The sequence below is a fragment of the Megalopta genalis genome, chromosome 6 (genome assembly GCF_051020955.1).
Source record: "Megalopta genalis isolate 19385.01 chromosome 6, iyMegGena1_principal, whole genome shotgun sequence".
In the NCBI taxonomy this organism is placed as follows: Eukaryota; Metazoa; Arthropoda; class Insecta; order Hymenoptera; family Halictidae; genus Megalopta; species Megalopta genalis.
In genome coordinates, this window is record NC_135018.1 from 24,995,984 (window position 1) to 25,017,188 (window position 21,205).

The 21,205-nt window shown below is 40.5% G+C and overlaps 1 protein-coding gene across 1 annotated transcript in view; it reads right to left on the reverse strand.

The window, feature by feature from the left end:
* Window positions 1–96: 96 nt before the first annotated feature.
* Window positions 97–21,205, reverse strand: part of ci (transcriptional activator cubitus interruptus) — a 205,290-nt gene continuing 184,181 nt past the window's right edge. Inside the window, exons 5-12 of the mRNA XM_033473818.2 lie at window positions 11,038–11,303; window positions 6,490–6,744; window positions 5,837–6,001; window positions 5,598–5,762; window positions 4,824–5,246; window positions 3,926–4,459; window positions 3,579–3,836; window positions 97–3,399 (exon numbers count right to left, since the gene is read on the reverse strand). Coding sequence (XP_033329709.1) covers window positions 1,945–3,399; window positions 3,579–3,836; window positions 3,926–4,459; window positions 4,824–5,246; window positions 5,598–5,762; window positions 5,837–6,001; window positions 6,490–6,744; window positions 11,038–11,303 — 3,521 coding nt within the window. The 3' untranslated portion in view covers window positions 97–1,944. The remainder of the gene's footprint in view (window positions 3,400–3,578; window positions 3,837–3,925; window positions 4,460–4,823; window positions 5,247–5,597; window positions 5,763–5,836; window positions 6,002–6,489; window positions 6,745–11,037; window positions 11,304–21,205) is intronic.

Below are 21,205 nucleotides of genomic sequence, written 5' to 3' on the forward strand. Positions count from 1 at the left end.
GTGACATTCTGTAATAATATCATCCCATTGAAGTAACGTGATTACTTTGAGAAACGAATTTCCGAAGGGAGCTGGGTTAAAAATAGAGCCGAAAGGTTTCTTGTTGATGGGGTCGATATGATTTATTTTAAAATAATTAACAATCTTTAGGATGTAAAACTTTCTCGTCATGCACCTCCCGCCCGCAGAATCGAACTTCCGATGAGTTTTTATAATTATATGTATACGATAGATATGTATACTATTCACAAGACGTCGCTATCGTAGATTAATAAAATTCGTACAAAATCGTGTATGTAACAAAAACAGCTTTTAGGTACGCTAAGTCTTCAACATACGCATTCCTCATCATTCGAAAAAAATCGCCGAAGGCGCAAGTTTTAAAAAAAAAAGAAAAAAAAGGAGTAGAGAGATTCTTTCGATTAGCTGAACCTAGCGTGTCAACTAACGTTGCTCGCAAGTATCATTGCGTTTCTTTACAATGGATGAAAGACGCTCGATCTACAAACACACGCACACACACACACGCACGCACACACATACAGTCACGCGCAGCAAACGTACGCACCCCGCAAAGTGATTGTCTACCATTATCATGCACGCTGTTCGTAAGTGCTAACGATCTATTAAAATAAGATTTATCTACAGATTTTGTATGCTAGTATTGGCCATCTACATGTTTTTGATCGATTAATCTCATTCGTTGTGACTTCTTATCGTTAAAGAAACATGGTTTCGCTCCTCCGTATCACAATGCACACGCCAGCACGCCATTCGTTGCTCTATGCTAACAGAAGTGGCAAATTTATGATGACACGAGAAGTACTCTTAACTACGTTGGCACGCATGAGAAGGACTGGTTGTACAAAAATACGGTACAAAGATCTATCTACAAGTAAATCGGCTTACAAAAATATTTCGGAATCTTCAATACAAAGATGTTGTCTGTCCGCTGCGACGATAAAGATCTTGAAATTTAACATGCGAATTTTAGCGTCTCGAAGAAATTTCGATTAAACATCATCCCCATTCCAATTAAATACATTCCACCGAAAGGAAAAAACAGTAAATTGCGCGTATTCGTAAGGCACCTCGATGCTCCTTCAATTTTTGTACAAATATTAAACTTTCTAAACAACACAGCGTTAACATCGATAACACGTTCGAGTTGTCTCGCAGCAACACGGTATCACTTCGACTATGATTAATCACCGAGCATGTCATCCATGTGAGGTCAAAATCTACAATTCCGCTAAGTTAATTTAAGTGACGGTTACAGTTACATTGGGCCCTTAACATTACCATAGAAAATACAATATTTATCAAAAATACAAAAGTGTAGATAGCTCGATATTTCTTTCCGGTAAATTCTGTTTAGTAGGGTATGCAACCTTGAGAGAGAGAGAGAAAGAGGGAGAGAGAGAGAGAGCCTGAATCATAATTAATATTATCTACAATTGGTGAATTTTAAATTTTTTTCTTCACCTACGAATAATCGACAAAGTGCCAAGATTTTAATAGAAAATGTTAAGCAACATCTTCGCGCTGGTCTCATGATTTCTTTACAATTTATGATTACAAAGTAATAGAGCTGTGCAACATTGTCTAACTTCATGTCCGGCGGAACATCGTCAACTTGGATTCGCTGTAGCGTATGACTTTCTCAGGAACAAAACTTCCGTCTTCAAAGAGGTATCACGCTACATTGTAAGTAGTTTTATCAAGAATAAGGTGTAAAAAGCTCCGAGTTAACATTTGTTAGCATACGACGTGCAGTTATTTTCAATGTACAAGCTTCGAGCTGACAAAATTCTTTGATTTTCAGAAAACTCTACTACCACAGTATTTTAGAAAATTTTGTAAGCTTACAAGGCACCATACCCTCCCAAGTTCGCTTAGCCGACCAGAAGAATAATAGTATAAAAATATGTAGGCTTTTACCATTTATTGTATCATCTGCAAGTATCTGTTCTCCTCGAGCAACGAGCTCAGGGAGGAGGACATGTCGTTGACGACCATGTTAGCACTAGTCGGCAGTGGTTGTGGCAACGACATCGGATGAGTTGAGCTGGAGACATTGGTTTCGTGAGTGCTCGCGCTTTCTGACCAGTTTCTACACTGTTGCACGTACTCCAGTGTCCTTCTGTAAGAATCTTGCCTCATCCCCAAAGGAGGCTTTATGGGGGTTCCCTGTTGCGATTGGCTGATGTCCCTGCATTGAATTTCGGGGATGGTGGCACCAGGATGATCATGGTAGCAATGATCACCGCCGTAGTTCCACTGGCAGCTGCAGGTATACTGTTGGTGAGTCGGCGTGTTGGTGCGGGCCTGGCAATTGCAAGTTTGCTGTTGTATTCTGCAGTTGTTCGGCTGAGCGGTGCACAGCTGCGGAGACATTCTCTTCAGTATAGCGTTGTCCACGGCTGATCGGTGGGAGCCGTTAGAATGCGAGCAATTGGTCATTTGCATGCAAGGAGACACTGGCTGTGGCGGTGCTGGCTGTTGGCATCCTTGAAGGCCGGTCATGTTCGCCACCTGTTTGGTTTGATTGTTCACGCTCAGCTGGGAGCAGGGACTCGCCATTTGAGGACACTGATTTGGTACCGTGGTCTGCTGGGCGGAATGCAGATTGGACACTTGACCATTCGGTGTTAACACTGGTCTGGTACACTGACTGTTCTGTCCGCATTGCGAGTTTGAATGGTTCACGCCGGCTTGATTATGCATGGCAGTCTGTTGATTACAGTGCATTGCTATCTGCTGGCAATTCGCGGTTGATCGCATCTGAGCACACTGCTGTGGAGTCATAGTACCATGATTCGGGGGTGCGCAGGATGGACTCGTGTGATGGTTCATGTGGCTGTTGGGGTTTCCGGGGCAACTAGCGTTCATCTGACCCTGGCAACCGTATCCAGGATAGTAGCCATGATGCACGTGATTTTGCGGGCAGTTCCTCGTCAACTGTGCAGAATTCTGAGGAAGATTCTGCGGAGCGTGTTGCGGTGCCAGAGCACCGGCTGCTGGCGACGTTAGCGGTTGATCGCTTATGTGGCTGGGAGCATAATGAGATCCAGGTGACATGACTTGACCCACTGCTGGACTAAGCACTTGGCCGTTCGGCTGTGACGGGTAGCTGGGTGCGGGACAGTATTGCGAATTAGCTGGCGCAGGTCTGGAACTAGGACACTGATTGTAAGGCGAAGGGGAGGTGTTCTGGTAATTAGTGCAAGTTGACTGTGCAGATGATTGCTGGGCATAACAGTGCTGCTGGTGAGACTGATTGTAGTTGCAGGTGGGTGGAACTTGGCGTTGACAGTGCATGGGATTACTGCACACTGGCGACTGGCAGACTGGAAGAGGACTGCTACGGTAGCTAATCTGGCTTCCACCTGTCTGAACCTGAAAAGTTAATAATATTTATTGTATGAATTATCGTTACATTATAGGTATTTATGGAAAATAAACATTTTCTCTGACGCTTTCCGATAACTTTTACTTGCATAATATCTGCAGTCTATTTATATGTATAGTCTAACTAACTTGTATAGTCTAATTCGTAAACCGTAAATAAATTTTACCTGGTTCAAATACTGCATCATCTCATCTGGAATGACCAACTTGTTCTCCACCATTTCGCCCTCTCCGACTTCATCTAAAATTACTTCTTGATTAGGATGACGCTCCGGGAATTGGGCAGATCTAGGTCTGGGTGGCACAACCGGTGAGTTTCTTTGAGTTTGTTGTCCCCTAGCTGGCTCGGACATACGACGGTCACCAGAAGGTTGCGTACAGTGGCTGGTAGGACCGGTCCACTCACCGGTTACTCCGTGAAGGCCCTGCAAATTAATCGAAGCAAATTTCTACCACGTTCTTACAAGTGAAACAATTAAGAAACGGACGCTTCGCTAAACGCTCGTCATATTACCTGCAGAGACATGTTCTGCGTCTGAACAACAAGATTGCTCGTCGAGTACGGTCCTTGGAGGTGACTGGGTGCGTTCATTCTACCAGAAGCGGTGCTTAACTGGCTGCTTCTCCTCGACGTGCCTGGACTGATAGGATCGTAGAAACTCCCTGGGCCGACGTGGGTCATTCTAACGGCGCTAACGCCACTGGCCTGACTACTTCTTCGGCTACCAAAGTCCGTGGATTTCATGCTACCATAGTATGTGCTGACGGTGGTGTTGCTATCCCTTCTCGGCTCATTCAAAGGTTGTAGCCTAAGCTGAAGGTCTGACAGGCTCGTCTGGCGAGCAGAACCTCCGCTCTCCATTTTTAGGTCAGTGATCCTTCTATTCAGGTCACCGATGTTACCTTGAGGACCCACGCCACGTGTTCCTCTTAACCCAGACACGACAGGCAGACTGGACAAACCCTTGGCCTGCAATCTTCCTTTTAGACGATTCCTCGACGCGGGCGCTGGCGCCTGTTGCTGTTGCTGCGACTCCATGCCACCAACCTACACGCAATTTTTCATTACATTATTCAATTAATCATTACACACATTTAGAACTTCCTATAAGCTGAGAATTTGTCGATCTTTTTAATCTTGCCGGTAAAGGAAAGACTGGCTCTAAGCGAATCCGAACATTACGATATTTACAGCTATCAAAACTATTTGTTGTTTCCTCAGTGTTAAAGAAGTGCAAACAGCACTAAAAGTAAAAGGGGAGAACCATATTTGACGATATTAGAGCTACCAGTATAGATTAAATCTCAAGGTTAGTGCATTTCTTAATAAGTAATCTAGCTAATCGAGCTTAGATACTTGTGGAAACAGAAATATTTTAAGTACCTCCAACTAATGAAACTTCGAAACTCACCATAGCACGGAGGGCAACCGGCAAATCAGCAATGTCTAGATCATCGGGTTCTTCGTTCCAAGGTTCCTCAGCGAGTGCGACACCCTCGCCCGTCAATGCACTGGCTCCTGCAACCTCATCGTTGCAGCCACCCATCAACGGGCTACCCTGTTGTTGCATCATGCTGGGTGGACTGTTAGCTTCGCTCTCGGATTTCACGCTGGGGCTCGACAAACTTGGCGTCTTCGGATGAAGGTCCTCGCTTCTGCTGGGACTGTTTCCACCAGCACCAGCTTCGTCGCTTCCACCGCCGTCTCCGCCGCCACCTTTGTGCTTCTTGTTGGCGTAGAATTCTGCACCGTGCACCGTTTTCACGTGTTTCCTTAAGGACGATGGATCGGTGTACCTTTTCGTGCAGCCCGGTGCTTTGCAGACATAAGGTTTCTGGGAAATTAATAAAGTAGCGATTAATTTAAAGTAGACTGCAGTTCTTTCAGCAAACTGCACATTTAAATGTAATATATTGACATTAATAAATGACACGAATAAACAACTTTATCGTTTCTACTCTTATAAAGTTGAATCTACTCAATTCTTTTCATGAATGAACAAAATACAAAGTCTACTTATATTTCTGCTTATGTTATCTACTGTCCTCTCAATTATTTCAGTTTAGATTTCTTTACAGTCCAATTTTTCTTCTGACTTTTTAGAATATTTAAATATTATAGCTTCCTGAAGCATAATTTTCGAGACTGTAAAAATGATCTCTGCTCTAAGGGTTTTATTACTTACCTCGTTGGAATGAGTCCTATTCTGATGCTTGGCACGGTCGCTGGCGTTGCTGAACGCCTTACTGCATCCGGGGTACTCGCAGGTGTAAGGCTTTTCTCCAGTATGAGACCTCAAGTGCGTTTTCAAGTTCTCTAGTCGCGAGTAGGCTTTAAAACAGCCCTCAAACTGTAACCAGACATTGGAATATTAGTTTTAGTTGTTGTAGAGCGAGACATTTATTTAGAACTGTAGACACTTACGGTGCACTTGTGAGGCTTTTCACCAGTGTGTCTTCTCATGTGCACTACCAACATATATTGAGCTTTGAAAGGCTTTTCTTCCCTCGAGCACTCTTCCCAGCCGCAAACGAAGCTCTTTTTATTCGCATGGATGTGATCGTTATTGATGTGTTTCACTAGATCGTCCTGGAAAATTGAAGAAACGTATTAATAAAGATTGAAGAGAATATCCAACGATATTGAGAATAGGAAACAGTTTTGACTATTGTATCATCCTTTCGTCGTTGCTTACTTCGTCAAATTGTCGTCGAATAAAATTTCATTCTTCGAAAACACATAATGTAGCAACGTTGTAACAAATAATACAGACCATATTTTTATTTTGTCTGCCATGAGCACCTAATATTTAAAAACCAGATCGTAATCACTGCACTGCCAATGCTCGTATAAAATAAAAATTGTTCTTATTAATTACAATTTTAATAAACTAAATGCTTTCGCGTACCACTTATTCATTATTTCAAGTACATGTGTATAATCAGCAATCCGGTAATGGCAAAAGCAGGACACATTTAACTCGCACGGAATTACTTGTTCGCTAAGATCATGTTTCGTGATTCACGTAAGCGAATAGCTGTCACCTGTCATTATTTAAAAATTGCAACGGCATTCACCTGAGTTGGAAATTCGAGGCCGCAGTCCCGCCAATGACAATTAGTCTCGATGAAATCACCGGGTTCGTCCCGAAGATCCTCGCTGGGACTAAGTCCCTGCGGATGAGTCGGTGGAGCGGTGGTGGTCGTTGAATTCGTGGTCGTGGTCGCTGGTTCTCTCTTCACCTTGGCAGAGGCTCTCCTCGAGGACGTGTCGGCCTCTGCTGTGACCGACCTGGTCGATGATTCTGAAGCTTTCCTGCATGATTCTGCGCTCTGCGAATAGACAATTAACCAACATTAGTATTTTAGGAACTAACTATTGGTAATTAACTTTTAAAAGATTTGTGCTCTGTTTTTATTCCAAGTTTCAAGATATTCCGGGGATAATGCAACATTTTTCATATTTTTGGAACATGTAGTTCCGTAAAATCTGTATATTTTTCTTCATTTTCTTCGATCAATCGTATATAAAAATGTAAATAACATGATTACTTTTTGTGCTTCATTTTTCAAAAATTTGAAATTCGCAATACGTTGTAGGATGACCCGACAACGATGATCGTCGAGAATTTCCCTGCTGAAACGAGACAATTTTTGTCTTCTTTTATGCGTTCATTTCCAGATTTTCGTAAGAGAAGAGTCAAATTTTGTTTCAATTTAAAAAAGTTCACATTTGATAGATCATGTATGTCATCTTTATCACGCGTCCGACTCGTTTCGGTGAAAGGAGTTAATTGCAAGAGATAGAAATCTATAATGATTAGTTTAATCGTTCGAACTGTTCACATGTACTGCACGAAATCCGTGCAGTCTACTTATTACTTTAAAACATACGAAGTACAGAAATACACGCGCAAAGCGTGTTACACTTTTCTCCAGCATCGTAGCGACCGTTCTCGATCGCAACGAGCGACGCGTGTCAAATGCCGATTTACCCGCGGGCAATTAGGAAGTCGCGTGACCGGATCGGCAGCGAGTTGCCCCGAGTATTAATATCATCGGGAGATTCGGACAGGAATATCGGCAATCTTCGACACCGGGATTTTCTAAAACAAACACGTCGCTCGTGCGCCAGGGCAGGAAGCCCGTGCCGTGACACACGATCTGCACGCGATCTAGCAATTATCGCGCACCGTATAAGTACGGCGCGCCGATTCCGTCGATCGGTCGATCGATCGATCGAACTACGCGGGACCGTTTACCGGCTCTCCGAAGCGAGGGCGAGCATGATCGCTGATATAGACATAACTCGGAATATTTCCGTTTAGATCGTGGCCCACGGATCTCGTGCGCTACGAGCGAAACTGATTGTGAGACCGCGGGTGGCGGGACTTGACAAACGAGGAACATGCGGCGGCCGGTACCGTCCGTCTCGGTATTTTCAACTTATTTGATACGCGCTTCGCTGGATCACGGAGGGGAGAACATCGCTGCGAAGGTGAAGAGTACACTCGTCGGGATATAATTCCGGAACGATTTCGTCAAGGCGAATGTAAACGCGAGAGCGAGATCATTTTATTTATGACTGATTTGCTCGTTTTTCGGACCTTTATACGTTTTGATCGCTCGATGCGTCGGCTTTGGGTTTAAGTTAAGGTCCTGGAAGTATTGTATTGCTTATATCTTCATCCTTTTGTTATAATCATTGTGGCGGCTACCTCCAGACCTGCCAGCAGAGGGCTCCTCTTCCCGCTAGTAGCCGATCCGTTCCGATCCCTATATATACACCGAGACTTCGTCCTACCCTTACGTCTAAGGCAAGGGCCCGCTAGGATAGCCTTACTGATGAGTCCTCTAGCGGGCCCCGGACGAAACGTCTCCCCATCCTTACCACGACCTTCGAACCGCCGCCAAATCATAAAATTAAGAAAGAAACGAGTACTATACATAGAGGATGACCTGTAATTATGTTAACACCGGGAAATGGATGATTCCTGATGTCATTTAAAGTAACTTTTTCCTTAGCGAAAATGCAATCTGCGGCTTTGTTTAAGAGTTATTAACGAAAAACATTGACCAATGAGAGACGAGCTCAGCTGGCGCAAAGCGGCCGAGCCAACGAGCGGTTGCAGCCCGGTTCCGTTGATTGGCTCGGCCGCCTGGCGCTAGGCATGCTCGCCTCTCATTGGTCAGTATTTTTCGTTAATAACTCGTAAACGAAGCCACGGATTGCATTTTCGCTGAGGAAAAGGTTACTTCAAATGACCTCAGGAATCGCCTCTTCCGGGTATTAACATAATTATGGGTTACCCTGTAAGGGAATAGTAGAAACGTATCAAGTTTTTTTCTTAACTTTTGCCGATAAGTATATATTCCAATTGTTGAAATTTTAGCCTCGAACAAAAATTAATCTATAGTTTACTTAGTACTAAGATACTAAGATATCGGTTTACATTTTCGTCGGTTCCGTCAGCGGGCAACGACGGTGATGTAAACTGTATATAATAGATACCGCGATACATCATCACCGGTACCATTAGATACACATCGTGCCCTGACTGTTTGGGGATCCCAGCGTCACGTATACAATGTGAAACGCGACAAATAAACGTCTCTGATTGGTGGATAAGACGAACCCAAAAAGGGTATAAAAGAAGCGTTTTTTCTTACCGGACTCTCAGTAGAGTTTGGTCGCTCGATCGTTTTCGCCCATATACCTTCTCTCAATAAAGGAATAAAATAAAGTCTTTTTAAGAAAAGAATTAGAATCATATTCATTTTCATTCCATAATCCCAACACCAATCAACTGGATTCGATCAGAATTTTTAGAATCCGATAGAGTTCTAATATCATTCTTTACAATAAATTTTAACTTTTCATTTTCGGATGCATTCATCAAAATTCCCTTGATTTTGTGCGAACTTTCGTGATCGATATTCACCATTCGGCCTGTTAAATAGCGACATCCATACCGAAGAGTACTGCGATCTTTAGAGCAGTAAATGCATAATAAAAGATACCTAATCTGATAAAGCCTGCAACGACAACGCCGTAACTTGCCAGAGAACCGAGCCCGATCCAACTAAACCCGATGTAAACCGTCCACGGGGTTTTCTCCATTTGAACCGCTCGATTCCGTATACCTATAAATCCATCGATCACCGTTGGAAGCGAGCAGGCGCACAGGATCGGCGAGCCGAGAGACCGAGGCGGCGACGGCGAGAGCGCGGCGATCGAAATGCAGGCAAACGCAGGCGAATGCAATCAGCCGGCGAATGCAACAGCGTCCGGACACGGGGCGCAGTCGTGTCGCGGCGGAAGAGAATGAAAACGCCGCCGCGTATCTAAATAAATCAGAGCAGGCCCGAGAAGCCATCGTCCTGGGTCAAGCAGGAGAGAAACGGGCGAAGAAGGACGAGGAAAGACGCGACGGAACGAGATTCAAAACGACGTTGGGAAGAAAAGGGGAGAAGAAAAGGAGGATTGAAAGAAGAAAGAACGGGACGAAAGAGACGGTGGAAGAAGGAAGGAAAGAGGAGAAGAACTCGAAGCGAAGAAAAAGAACGAAGGACGATGTCAGGTGGAGGGATGGGGGTGGAATCTGGCGAAATAATGTGTGCGAGATTGCTTGTAACCCGAGGACCATGCCAGGGTAACCTAATCTTTTTCTCTTTCTCCCTTCTCTCTCTGGCCTTCTCCTCTCACGTGCTACGTGGATGATGAAGCTGAGGAGTCTGGGTGGAGGGACAGGGGGTACCGAAAACCGCGAGAATGATCATTTGTTCGGAATGAATCGATAATGGGCTACCGTTATAGAACGTGTTCTGTTTTCTTGTTGGGAATAGCAATCGGACAAACACCTGTACGTTGCATGATTCTATATGGCGTATCATGCGAGATTCTTTCATTAAGATTACTTCTTAGTATCGTTAATTACAGTTGTACTATTTATATGTATTAAGTTAGGTACTATTTATAAGTATTATGTTATTAAGTTAGGTGTCATGTTATTAAATAATCTGTTGCATCAAAGGTAATGGTAAATGATTATACACTTTGTACACCTAACAATTTATGTATTCTGCATGCAACCGAATGTATTTATGTTAAAATTACAACTAACAGTTTATATGTGGCCTTTATAAGTATTATATTATATTCTTGTGTGTCGTATTTCTGCATATTATTTCTGTGTAATATTTTTCTACAATATTTCTGTATAATATTTTGCGTAATCTTGTTTTCCTCTGACTTTGTCGAAAATAGTTACGCATTTGAGCAAGGTATACAAGACAAAATGGAGACACACACACACACAGTTCCACATTCGTAGTACAAGATATATTGAAATATGAACTACAGCAAAGTATAATAAATTCTCCCCAATTTTCCTTCAGCTTGTAGACAAAAATTAACAATTTGGGAAAAGTAGATACGATTATTCGAGCCTTGCACCTCGTTTTCATAACTGTTGACAATCGGCAACTACAAAAATGAGTCGCGAGACTCGAATAATCGTATCTCGTCTTCCAAAATTGTCCATTTTTTATTAGAAGCTGAAGAAAAATTGGGGAGAATTTACTGTACAATTTGATTTGATCAATTTGGTAGAGCATTCGACTAACCTCAGATTTTGGTGGTAGGCCTCCATGTGGTCCCAAAGTTGCAGAAGCAGTGGAATGCGGTGGTACACCGGGGTACAGTTGCGAATGGGGTGACAGACCGTGGGCATGTGGGTGCGGGTGAGGAGGTGGTGGAGGAGGAGCTGGTGGTTGTAAGGGATGAGCATGGGGTAGCAGCGCCGCAGCAGCAGCACTCCTGAGGAGATGAGCCTGGAGTTGCTGTAAATGCGGCGCCATTCCCGGGTGCATTCCTAGCGTTGGACTCATTGCTGCAACAGAAGATCATACAATGTTTTAATAAAGTATTCAAAATATTACTTAACATAGGAACAAAACAATAATATAGGCTAGCAAAATGATTGCGACGTAATAAAGTCCGTAAATTAGGTTCTACATCTATTATACTTCGCAATATGGAAGAAAACTGTTTCGCGCGCATCGTACAAAATGTGTAACACTTAGATTAATTTTAATCCCTCGGTGCTCAAAACATCGCAAATTTTACTACAAACAAAACAATAACATAGACAAGACAAAGTTATTATGACATAAAATAACGTGGGAAACATGTAGCATTTCGGTCGATGTTAATCCTTAAGTACACAAATCGTTATAAATTTTAATACGTGCCAAACAAAAATATGAACAAGACAAAATTATTACGACGTAAAATAATCATTCTTTACAATGTACAAAATGTGCAGCACTTTGATTGATTTCAGTCCGTAATTGTACAAAAAGCTAAAAATTTTAATAGGTATCAAATCGTAATATGGACGAGACAAAATTATTATGACATAAAATAATAATTCTTTCCACCCTACAGAATACACTGATTGTGTATTCTGTAGCACTGGTTAATATCTGATCAAAGGCTCAAAAGCTACTGACTAATGGCAACAGAAAGTTCAAGTGTGCTATTATTTCGCCCCTTGCGTTTACACGTTATTTCGACGAACTACGAATATCAGTGAGAACGATCTTGTTTTCTAACATGTTCCTTCCAATTTCATGTAGTTTTCGAGAAATTAGAGTCCAGAAGTGTATGTAGTACCTTGGTAATTAATTTATTAAGAAGTGCTCGCGTATATAAGTTTTGTTTTACAAGTACGAATTGCAGCGTCCCGTGAATACGAAGGGAAGGTGTGAATTCGTAGATAAAGAATCGCAATAAAATTACAGCTCTACATTAGAAGAACGGCCGACGCTGTAACGTAAGCAAATAATTACACTGGATAATTAACGACAGTATAAAATACCGATAGCATCGTTTCTGCTTTGTATCCATCAACAACTCGCCACCCGAATGGAAAGTCCAGGCCGCGCTTTCCGACGATTAATCTCGAGGAAACGTACCGCGGGAGATCGAATAACGATACCGTTACGATACACGGTAAAAACGTTCCCGCGCAAATTATTCAATCGCCGAAGATTTCTTCCGGTGATACCGTTGTCGAGGTAGGAGAAGTGGGAACGGCAAACGTGCGGTCGTAGCACTGCATTTAATAGTTAACACCGGCGGAGACGGGGGTGGCAATACGAGGATAATCGATAGAGATCGAAATCGGACCGCGTCCATTCTCTTGACAGTCGCAACACGGCACGCCGGACTTCCGGCACGTAGCCTAAGCTTGCATTTCAATGCTAAAGCCCTCTCTTACGAAACCGTGAAGCTATAGCGATCGTGTTAACCGCAGCTGTCTCGGGAACATGCTGCGTTGTCTATACGATGAAAATAAAGAGACTAATTTTCTTTGCAGTTTTTTCGAAATTAGCGAATCTATTTAAGAACCCTTGACCTAATTAAAACAAATATTAAGAGAGTTGTTAGAATCACGATCCTTATAAGTGGATTGTGAAATCGTTAGGCGAATTTCTGTTCTCGTGCGTTATTTTATAAAGATATTAACAGCGAGTAACAATATATTTTATTTATTTATTTATTAATGCTTTAAGTTGAGTAAAGTGTGTCTTGTACGTAAAACATAAAGAGAATGCTGTTGACTTATTATTAATATTATTAATGCATAAATGCATAAAAATCCGTAAATTTTGTCAATTTTACAGATTAAAATGGTTTCTAAACTTTGTCAGTATACTATCTTAAATATCGTTTTCGTTGTTCAGTATTAACCGTAGTCATTAACATAAGATAAAAACTATAGATTCATTGGAAAGTCGTAATGAAAATGGCTTCTCTTTATAGCCCAAACAAAATTTTAACAATGATGAATTTAGAATTACGATAATATTTGAATCGATTGACCCTATAAAGAAGTGTGAAGTATGTTTGTAATAAATAATGTTATTTGCAAAGAATTTCTTACAATAATTCCAGGGTTGTGCCACACGAGGTGAAGTGTCCCGCTATATAAAATGAATGTCTCGATTACTATCGCTATTCAGCCAACCAATATGTTCATTACAGCCTATCAGAAATTTTAACGATATTATAGTTCCACTGCAACATATATCCATAGAGAGTCACCGATGATGCAGGTTAATTGAATTACACTTGCAAGCATTCGAACAGCAGAATCTGTACCTACTATTTATTCATAAGAAGCGACGAATGCGTGGCGCCTATAAATAGAAATAAAGAAGGGAATGATACAACGGTCAGTTAACCGTGCTAGCCCGCACGCGTCAATACAGCATAAATGTTATCCAAGCTAATTTATAGAGCGGCGATAGGGACGGTGTCAGTAGAGGCCTGAATTAGAAGGAAACGCGATTAGAAGGCCTGTCACGTATCGCACCGACAAGACCATATTGAACCGTGATTAATTTAGCCGCAGCAATTTATCGAGCAGCCTCATGCCCGCGCCTTGTATTAATATATTATCGCGTCTCAGGCCACTGTTGTTAAATAACAGCTTGCCGCGTTTCGATTCTATCGGGCCGCGCCAATTTGTAGCGTCGAAACGACGATCAAGCAGGGTGAGTTCAACGCACGGGGAAGCGATGACGCTGTCATCGTTGTAACGTTTCGTTGTAACTAACGACGCGACGATCTCAATTAAACGCTGATAACAATCGATTCAAATTACCCGGAACAGTCTGTCGATTGTTTACAAATTGCCGTTCCTCAGCCACGATGGTTGACTTTCATAATTTCCCAGATAAAAATCAACGAAAAGACTGTATCATCTCCATTTAGATCTCCCGTCGTTTTTTATTATAATATATGCTTGGGTTAAGAAATTTTTATCCCACATATGGTTGCGGAAGAGTTTTTATAAGTTCAACAACTTTAGTAAAGAAAATTTGAAATCTATCATTTTGAACGGCTCGATAAGTTTAGTCAAAATCTTATAAACAAATTGAACTTTTTATCGAGTGATAATGTTAATCATTATTTACGACATCGTCGATGTATAATTTCATACATTCTTTGATTATTATTGGCCTTTTATCGAATATCCAATTTTTGCCAACTTTCCGCCGCACTTTGAAGAGTGTAACTCGTGACGGTGATTTCTAATAATAACCTGCGAAGTATAAATGTTATTCCGTTCTTTTCAGTCATTCTGAAATTTTATTCTTTCAACAGCATTCAAGCATGTAATTGTAGGCATAGAATAGATATAAATTATCTTCTCCATTGAAGAAATTATTACAATCGAGGAAGTTCTAATCATTGCGATTATGAAGAAAATAGTAGGTCAAGGTTAAATTAAGGGGTTAGAAATGTCATTCTAACTTAAAAGTTTAAGAAGAATAGGATAGATTTTGTTAAAACGATGTGAAAAAACGTCAAGAAAAAAGGATTTCGTTAAAGGACAATTAAAGTAATCTATTTTTCTTTAATTTAAAATTAAAGGCATTAAAGTAATTCTGTCGACTCTGTTGGAACCGAAATAAAAATGAATACGCTAGAAATGTGACAGAAAAAGTTTCGTACTATATGTAGTTTCATGATTTTAGCGGATTTTAGCGGATTTTATTCACACTATTTTCAACTTATTGAAGTTATTAAACAATTTATTTTCAATTAATTGCTTTTTACAGTGGTCTTGGAAAATCGTGAATTTGTACGAGAAGGCCCGCAGTCGATTCACGATAGAAAACTCCAAAGTTTTATTTTAAATATTGCGTTCTGCATTAGAATACTATTGGAAACCAATACGCCGACCACTTGGTACAAGTCGTCGGGACGCAGACTTCTTTTCTGATGAATCCGAGACCGATCTTTCCCATATTATCGGATGCTTAACAGTCGACGAAGGTACAGTCGACGATGCAATCAAGCCCCATTCAGGGTGCCACCACGTACGTGCGCCGAAGTAAGTACTTAGGCGAGCAGTCACGCCCATGTGTCACAATGGTCTAGTCGGTGCCTCATAAAAGCAAGCACGTTGCGTGCCTGGGGATGCTTAACGATTAGAACGAGCGTGGCGTCTCGTTTCGAAACTTTGTACTACCGGCGATTGTCACGCGATCCGCGAATCCCCGATCGCATTAATTCCGCGGCATTCTATAACCCGACTATCGGTTGCAAACGAGCCGATAATTGCAGCCACGCGGATCGTATAACCGAATGGAAACATCAACCAATTCCGCGAACGGGTCTTATCGATGGCTGGAAATTACAAGGGCTACCGGTTCTCGCGATTGCGACGATGCTTCCCCGCCATCCGGCCAACGAGTTTACGTTCTATTCTTCGGCGACGACGAAAAAATCGCGTTTTACGCTCGAGATCGCGATACGTCGCGGCGCGACGCGACCGTGGCTACGTACATACATACATGTACATTTCTCGCGGCGTGGCGGCGCATTGATCGCTCGTCGCGATTCAAAACGAACATAAACCGCGGCATGCTCGAAGCGCACGCCTACGATGCTTTATTTAAGAACACTATAATTTTCCGGAATCGATCGTACGTTACCCAGGAAACCGGCTATCTGCTCGTATACCGGACGATAATCGCTTAATCACCGTCAAGACTTTCTTTGTGCATCACCGCCGATGACGTATGAAAAATTTAATAAAGCGCGCTGCACGCTGCAGGAAATCTCTTTGGTTTACGATGTGTGGGCTTGTTGGCAATAATGCCGGTTTCCACGCGAGGATCATTCAGCCGCTCGTTGATTATTAATATTCTAAAATGCACTCCGATAGCCGGCGTGGAGGACTCGGGGAAATCTAAGGTGACATTAAATTCCCCGAGTTGGGAGACACCGATCGGCATTTTGTAATTCTTAGATCGATGAGTTTGTGTATGAGTATTTGAGGCTGTTGCTTCTTTATAGTTCGACGTTTGCGAGAAGCGGAGAAAATAGTGAACGTTAACTTGCGAAAACGAATGAACTCGTCATTTGTACTCGTGTTTCAAATGATGTTTTATACTTCTCTGCATTTGTTTGGGGATACATACTATTTGTCATTGTTAGTTACATTTTATTTGCATTTGTCGCGAGGCTGGTTGTGTCAAATCGTTTTATTTATCTTCCATTGTTTTTGTATGATTTTACGTTAGAAAGAAATCAATCAGGAAGAAGACAGATTTGGCATGACAGTTTTTAAAAAACTATCGATTTGCAGTAAATTCTCCCCAATTGTCCCTCAGCTTGGAAACAATTTTTGGGAGAGGAGATACGATTATTCGAACCCTGCGGCTCGTTTTTATAGCAACAGATTTTCAATAACTATAAGAACGAGCCGCGAAGCTCGAATAATCGTATCTCGTTTACCAAAAATCGATTACAAGCTCAGGGACAATTGGAGAGAATTTACTGTAGTTCGATTCCTCTCAGTTACAACAAAGTACTAGTTTCCTATTATCGATGTTATCAACAATACTTAATTTTCAGAGCGAATATAAGATTACGACAAATATAATCCTGTTCCGTTATATGTACTAAATGATTAAAACGTTGTAAATGTAATTGCTACACATTTTGAACAGGTTTCTCGTATAATTTATAATTCACTTATATACTTTCTTAAAAGAGTAATGACACTTTCCCGATTCAAACACATTTGTATTACACAGCTGTATTTTGGTTACATAAATGATCATAATAAATAAAAGCGTGATCATTTTGTAAAGCCACAAACATGAAGTTATGGGATTACGCTTAATAGAACGTTAAACTTACTTCAAATCTTGCTTAAAAAATCGGTCAATTATTACTAGACCATGGATTTCTTTGCAAAATAAAAATTGTATAACTTGATGGCAAAGTTTCCACTTTTAATCATTTTCATAAGTTATACGTGATATCAAAATATTCCCAAATTCTTGTCAATATTGTCCAAAAATGCATAAAATCCGCAGTCTAGTTATAACGCCAGATTATAAAAAGCGCCACAACATTTTGAAGAAGTAGCTACCACTAAGGAGAAGGTGATCTTTTTCCACCCTTGCGAATCTTTTCCCAACCGATTCGTTATCAGGTGAACGACACTCCTTCGGGAAATGGGGAGCACGATGGGAACGGGTTTAACGAGCGGTACGATCCCGGTGCTTGTCGTACTACGCGGAGCCGACAAACGATCGGCGATCGCGTCGTGCCGCTTGAATTTTAATCCGTTAATTACTTCATTTAATCGCAAATTACCGGTCGCTCTTAACTCGCGAGCAAGGAGGTCCGGCCGATTTGTGGGGTGTACCGGGCGCGATTCGGGGCTGCAGCCGGCTTTATAATGGCTTCATGCGCACCGGCACCTTAATTCGATGCTTCGCCCGGGCCCATCCTCTCCGGACTCCGGGCCACCCCCCCCCCCTGATCCGCGTGCCCTTAAACGTCAGAAACCGATCCTTACGAGGACGTGGCCCTCTGCGTTAACGCCGCCACCAATGACTTTATTCGTTTCGTACAGGTCCCGGTGATTATGGTAATTCGTCGGTCAGAAACCTGGCTTTCCTGAGAAACCCAGACGCCTCCGATACCGCGGACGTTTTACGACTAATGTTAACATGCGCCGAATGATATAAGACCGGGGGCCCGTTCCTGTTGATAATATTAAAGTGAATTATGCAAGTACCCGCGGGCGGAACTCGGCTGATCGGAGACCGAACAGGGCCCCCGGAACGTTTAATGGAGATTATTCGACTGCCGATAAAATTGGCTCTTCCACGTAGACCATAAAACAGGCGAAATTCTAAAATCTTGCGTGACAGGTGTTACACTACCAGTCGTTTTCATTACTTCGAGCTCCTCGACAACTTAATTTCGATACTTGGGACCGCTGATTTAGTGAGGAATCAATTGATCGGCGATCTGTGGTTCGGAGCATTTAACCGGCTTTCTGGGGAGAGACGTTCAATTTTAATCGAATATTATACATTGTGAGGATACATTATTTATTGGCCGTTGAGGAAAATCAATTCTCTGACGAGTGCAAAGCGAGGCACGACTTTGGTATAATATACCGTGGTCCATGAAAGATTCAATTTAATTTTAACATTTCAATCGAAACGGTTGATTAAAGTACAGGTGGAAAATGAGATTGGATGACTACGTTATTAACCAGTTTGCAGATTGCAATCTCTCTCAAGACTGTGTAAGTTATTGTAATTATACTGTATATATTTGATTTTCTTTAAATGCGATTTTGTTTAAATAGGATTTATGAAATATACAGGTTGGGTCGGGATTCGTAGTACAACCGAGGAGGGGGCGATTCTACGTAAAAAAAATAAGAAAAAAGTTTGGTGTAACTATTTTTTATCTCGAGCTCCGTTTTCGAGAAAATCGACTTTATAGTTTGTTCATCTTTGCAAAGGATTTTGTGGTCATCTATTCTTCTACCGCAGTTCCCTTCGTCCGAGATAGTGTTTACATATGAGCCGTTTATTTTGAAAGTGGCATAAGTCACTTTTTCAAACAAATCGAGTTAATGGTAACACTAATTACAATTGAACGGTATCTTTTCATTTAAAAAAATATTGCAATCAATAAGTTGAGAACTATTGAGATTTGTTCGAGAGAAGTTTTGCTAATTAACGGTATAACAAACATGTTTATTTTGAAAGTGGCGTAAATCGCTGTACTCAGGAAATTAATTGCGGGGCTTAGTGTGAAAGAAATAGAAACGTGTGATAAGTGTGTGTGAAGTATTGTTTTGAATTATTTTCAGTATTTTTAAAAAAGTTGTGATCACTGGACTTATTTTTATAAGTGCGAAAGAATAGTGCAGTTTTGTAAATTATATATATTATAAATATATAAAATATATATATATATATATTTATGTTATACGCTGGATCTCGTCCTGTTTCTTCAGCAAAATACAAAGACATGATGGACTTGCTTAATTATATACCCCAAATATACCACAGTTATTTAAAAAATTTGAAACAAAACACGATTTCCGAGGACTTAATCTCTCCTATTGATGACGAAAATTAAATTGAACTGATGTATTTTCATATAAATTACTTATACTTATGTTTCAAAATGTACTAATTATTTTTGTATTTTATGAATATTAAAATAAAAAATACTTAAATCAAACCTTTATATTAAATACGTTCATGGTATATATTATTATTATATATGTAATTTATTCAACAATTTTATAAATTAATATATGTCAGTCATTTTTCTAAACTATTTATTTTGAAAGTGGCTTAAGTCATTTTACCGTAATGAAAAGTGGTGACTTTTTAATGTTTATACGAAATTATTTATACTGAGAAAAATATCAGTATCCTGAGATAACAAATACAAGTAATTCTTCTCGAAAGTTAGCATCCATATTTTTAAACGTGTTAAAACGCAAACCTTTAAATATCTCGACTTAAAAACAAAGTGACTTATGCCACTTTCAAAATAAACGACTCATATGTTAATTGTTGCAAACTATGCCCTCGTGCGACAAGAAGGCACTCTTGTGTTTACGTTCTCCCTCTTGCTAGCCGTCCCACTACCGCAGCTAGTAAATACAAAGGTGCCTTCTTGTCGCGTCAGAACTATAGTAAACGGAATGTTTACATCGTTGTCAATGTTTGTAAATACTGTCTTGGACGAAGACACCTGTGGTAGAAGAATAGACGACAACTAAATTGTTCGCAAAGATGAACAAACTTTAACCCTTAAATGCATGATTTTTTGTTTTGAATTTTAAAAAATCGTTTTTTATAGGAATGTAGTTATAGGTTACGTAAAAAATAAATTAAAAAATCTAGATAATAATATCGAGTATTTATTTTGAAAAAAGTTGTATGTAGACTTTTGGCAACAATATGCGTTTATTACTAAAATTATTGTAGACGTAAACAAATGGTCATGTATTTATATTATCTATTAGTATAGGAATTTTCACATTATTTATAAATGAAATGCAGCAAAGCAATTGCGATTTTTGTTGTGACGCAAAACTTTCCTTTATAGGAAACTCGAAAAAAGAAAATATCTCTCCGAGTAACACATTGAAGGTTATCACCCACCGCATTCAAATGTCAAAAAACATATAACTTACTCGCCAAAAGTAATGTCAAGTCTTTTATTTCACACATGGTCTATTGTCCATTGTTATCAACGTGTGTTCGGAAACGCACATACTCAGGTTTTTGAATAAAATTAAATGGAACTGAAATGTAGACAATTGGCAACAATATGCATTTAAGGGTTAAAGTCGATTTTCCTAAAAACGGAGCCCGGGATAAAAAAATGTTACACCAAATCTTTTTCTTATTTTCTCACGTTGAATCACCCCCTCCTCGGTTGCACTACGAATTCCGGCCCACTCCTTAACCAGTTACTTGTTTCTGACAAGCATACTCGTCTTGAAGGAATGACAACACATTATGTACGAATATATTCGTCAACAACAGTTAATTGGTTAAGAAAGCATAGAAACCAAACTATAATTTCACAAATTTCAGTTCGGATTTACAAGTTTAATATATTCTTTAATGTCTGTAATAATTGTGTAAAATCACGAGCGTCTCAAATTTTGAAAATAGCGTTCGATACCATAATATTGATGCATTTGGCTGAATCATTATACATTGTTTCAATTCTAACAGTTCAAACACAGAATCCGGATAATTGTTATATGTACATACGTATATGTAATAAATGCGAAAATATAGTTTTCCACACATCAATTTGTACTTTCATTTGCCTTCTTATTTACATTATCGTGTAATAATGTTAATAATATTAAATTAACGATATCACATAAATATTGAATTACGCTTCGGTCCGGGTCTGATC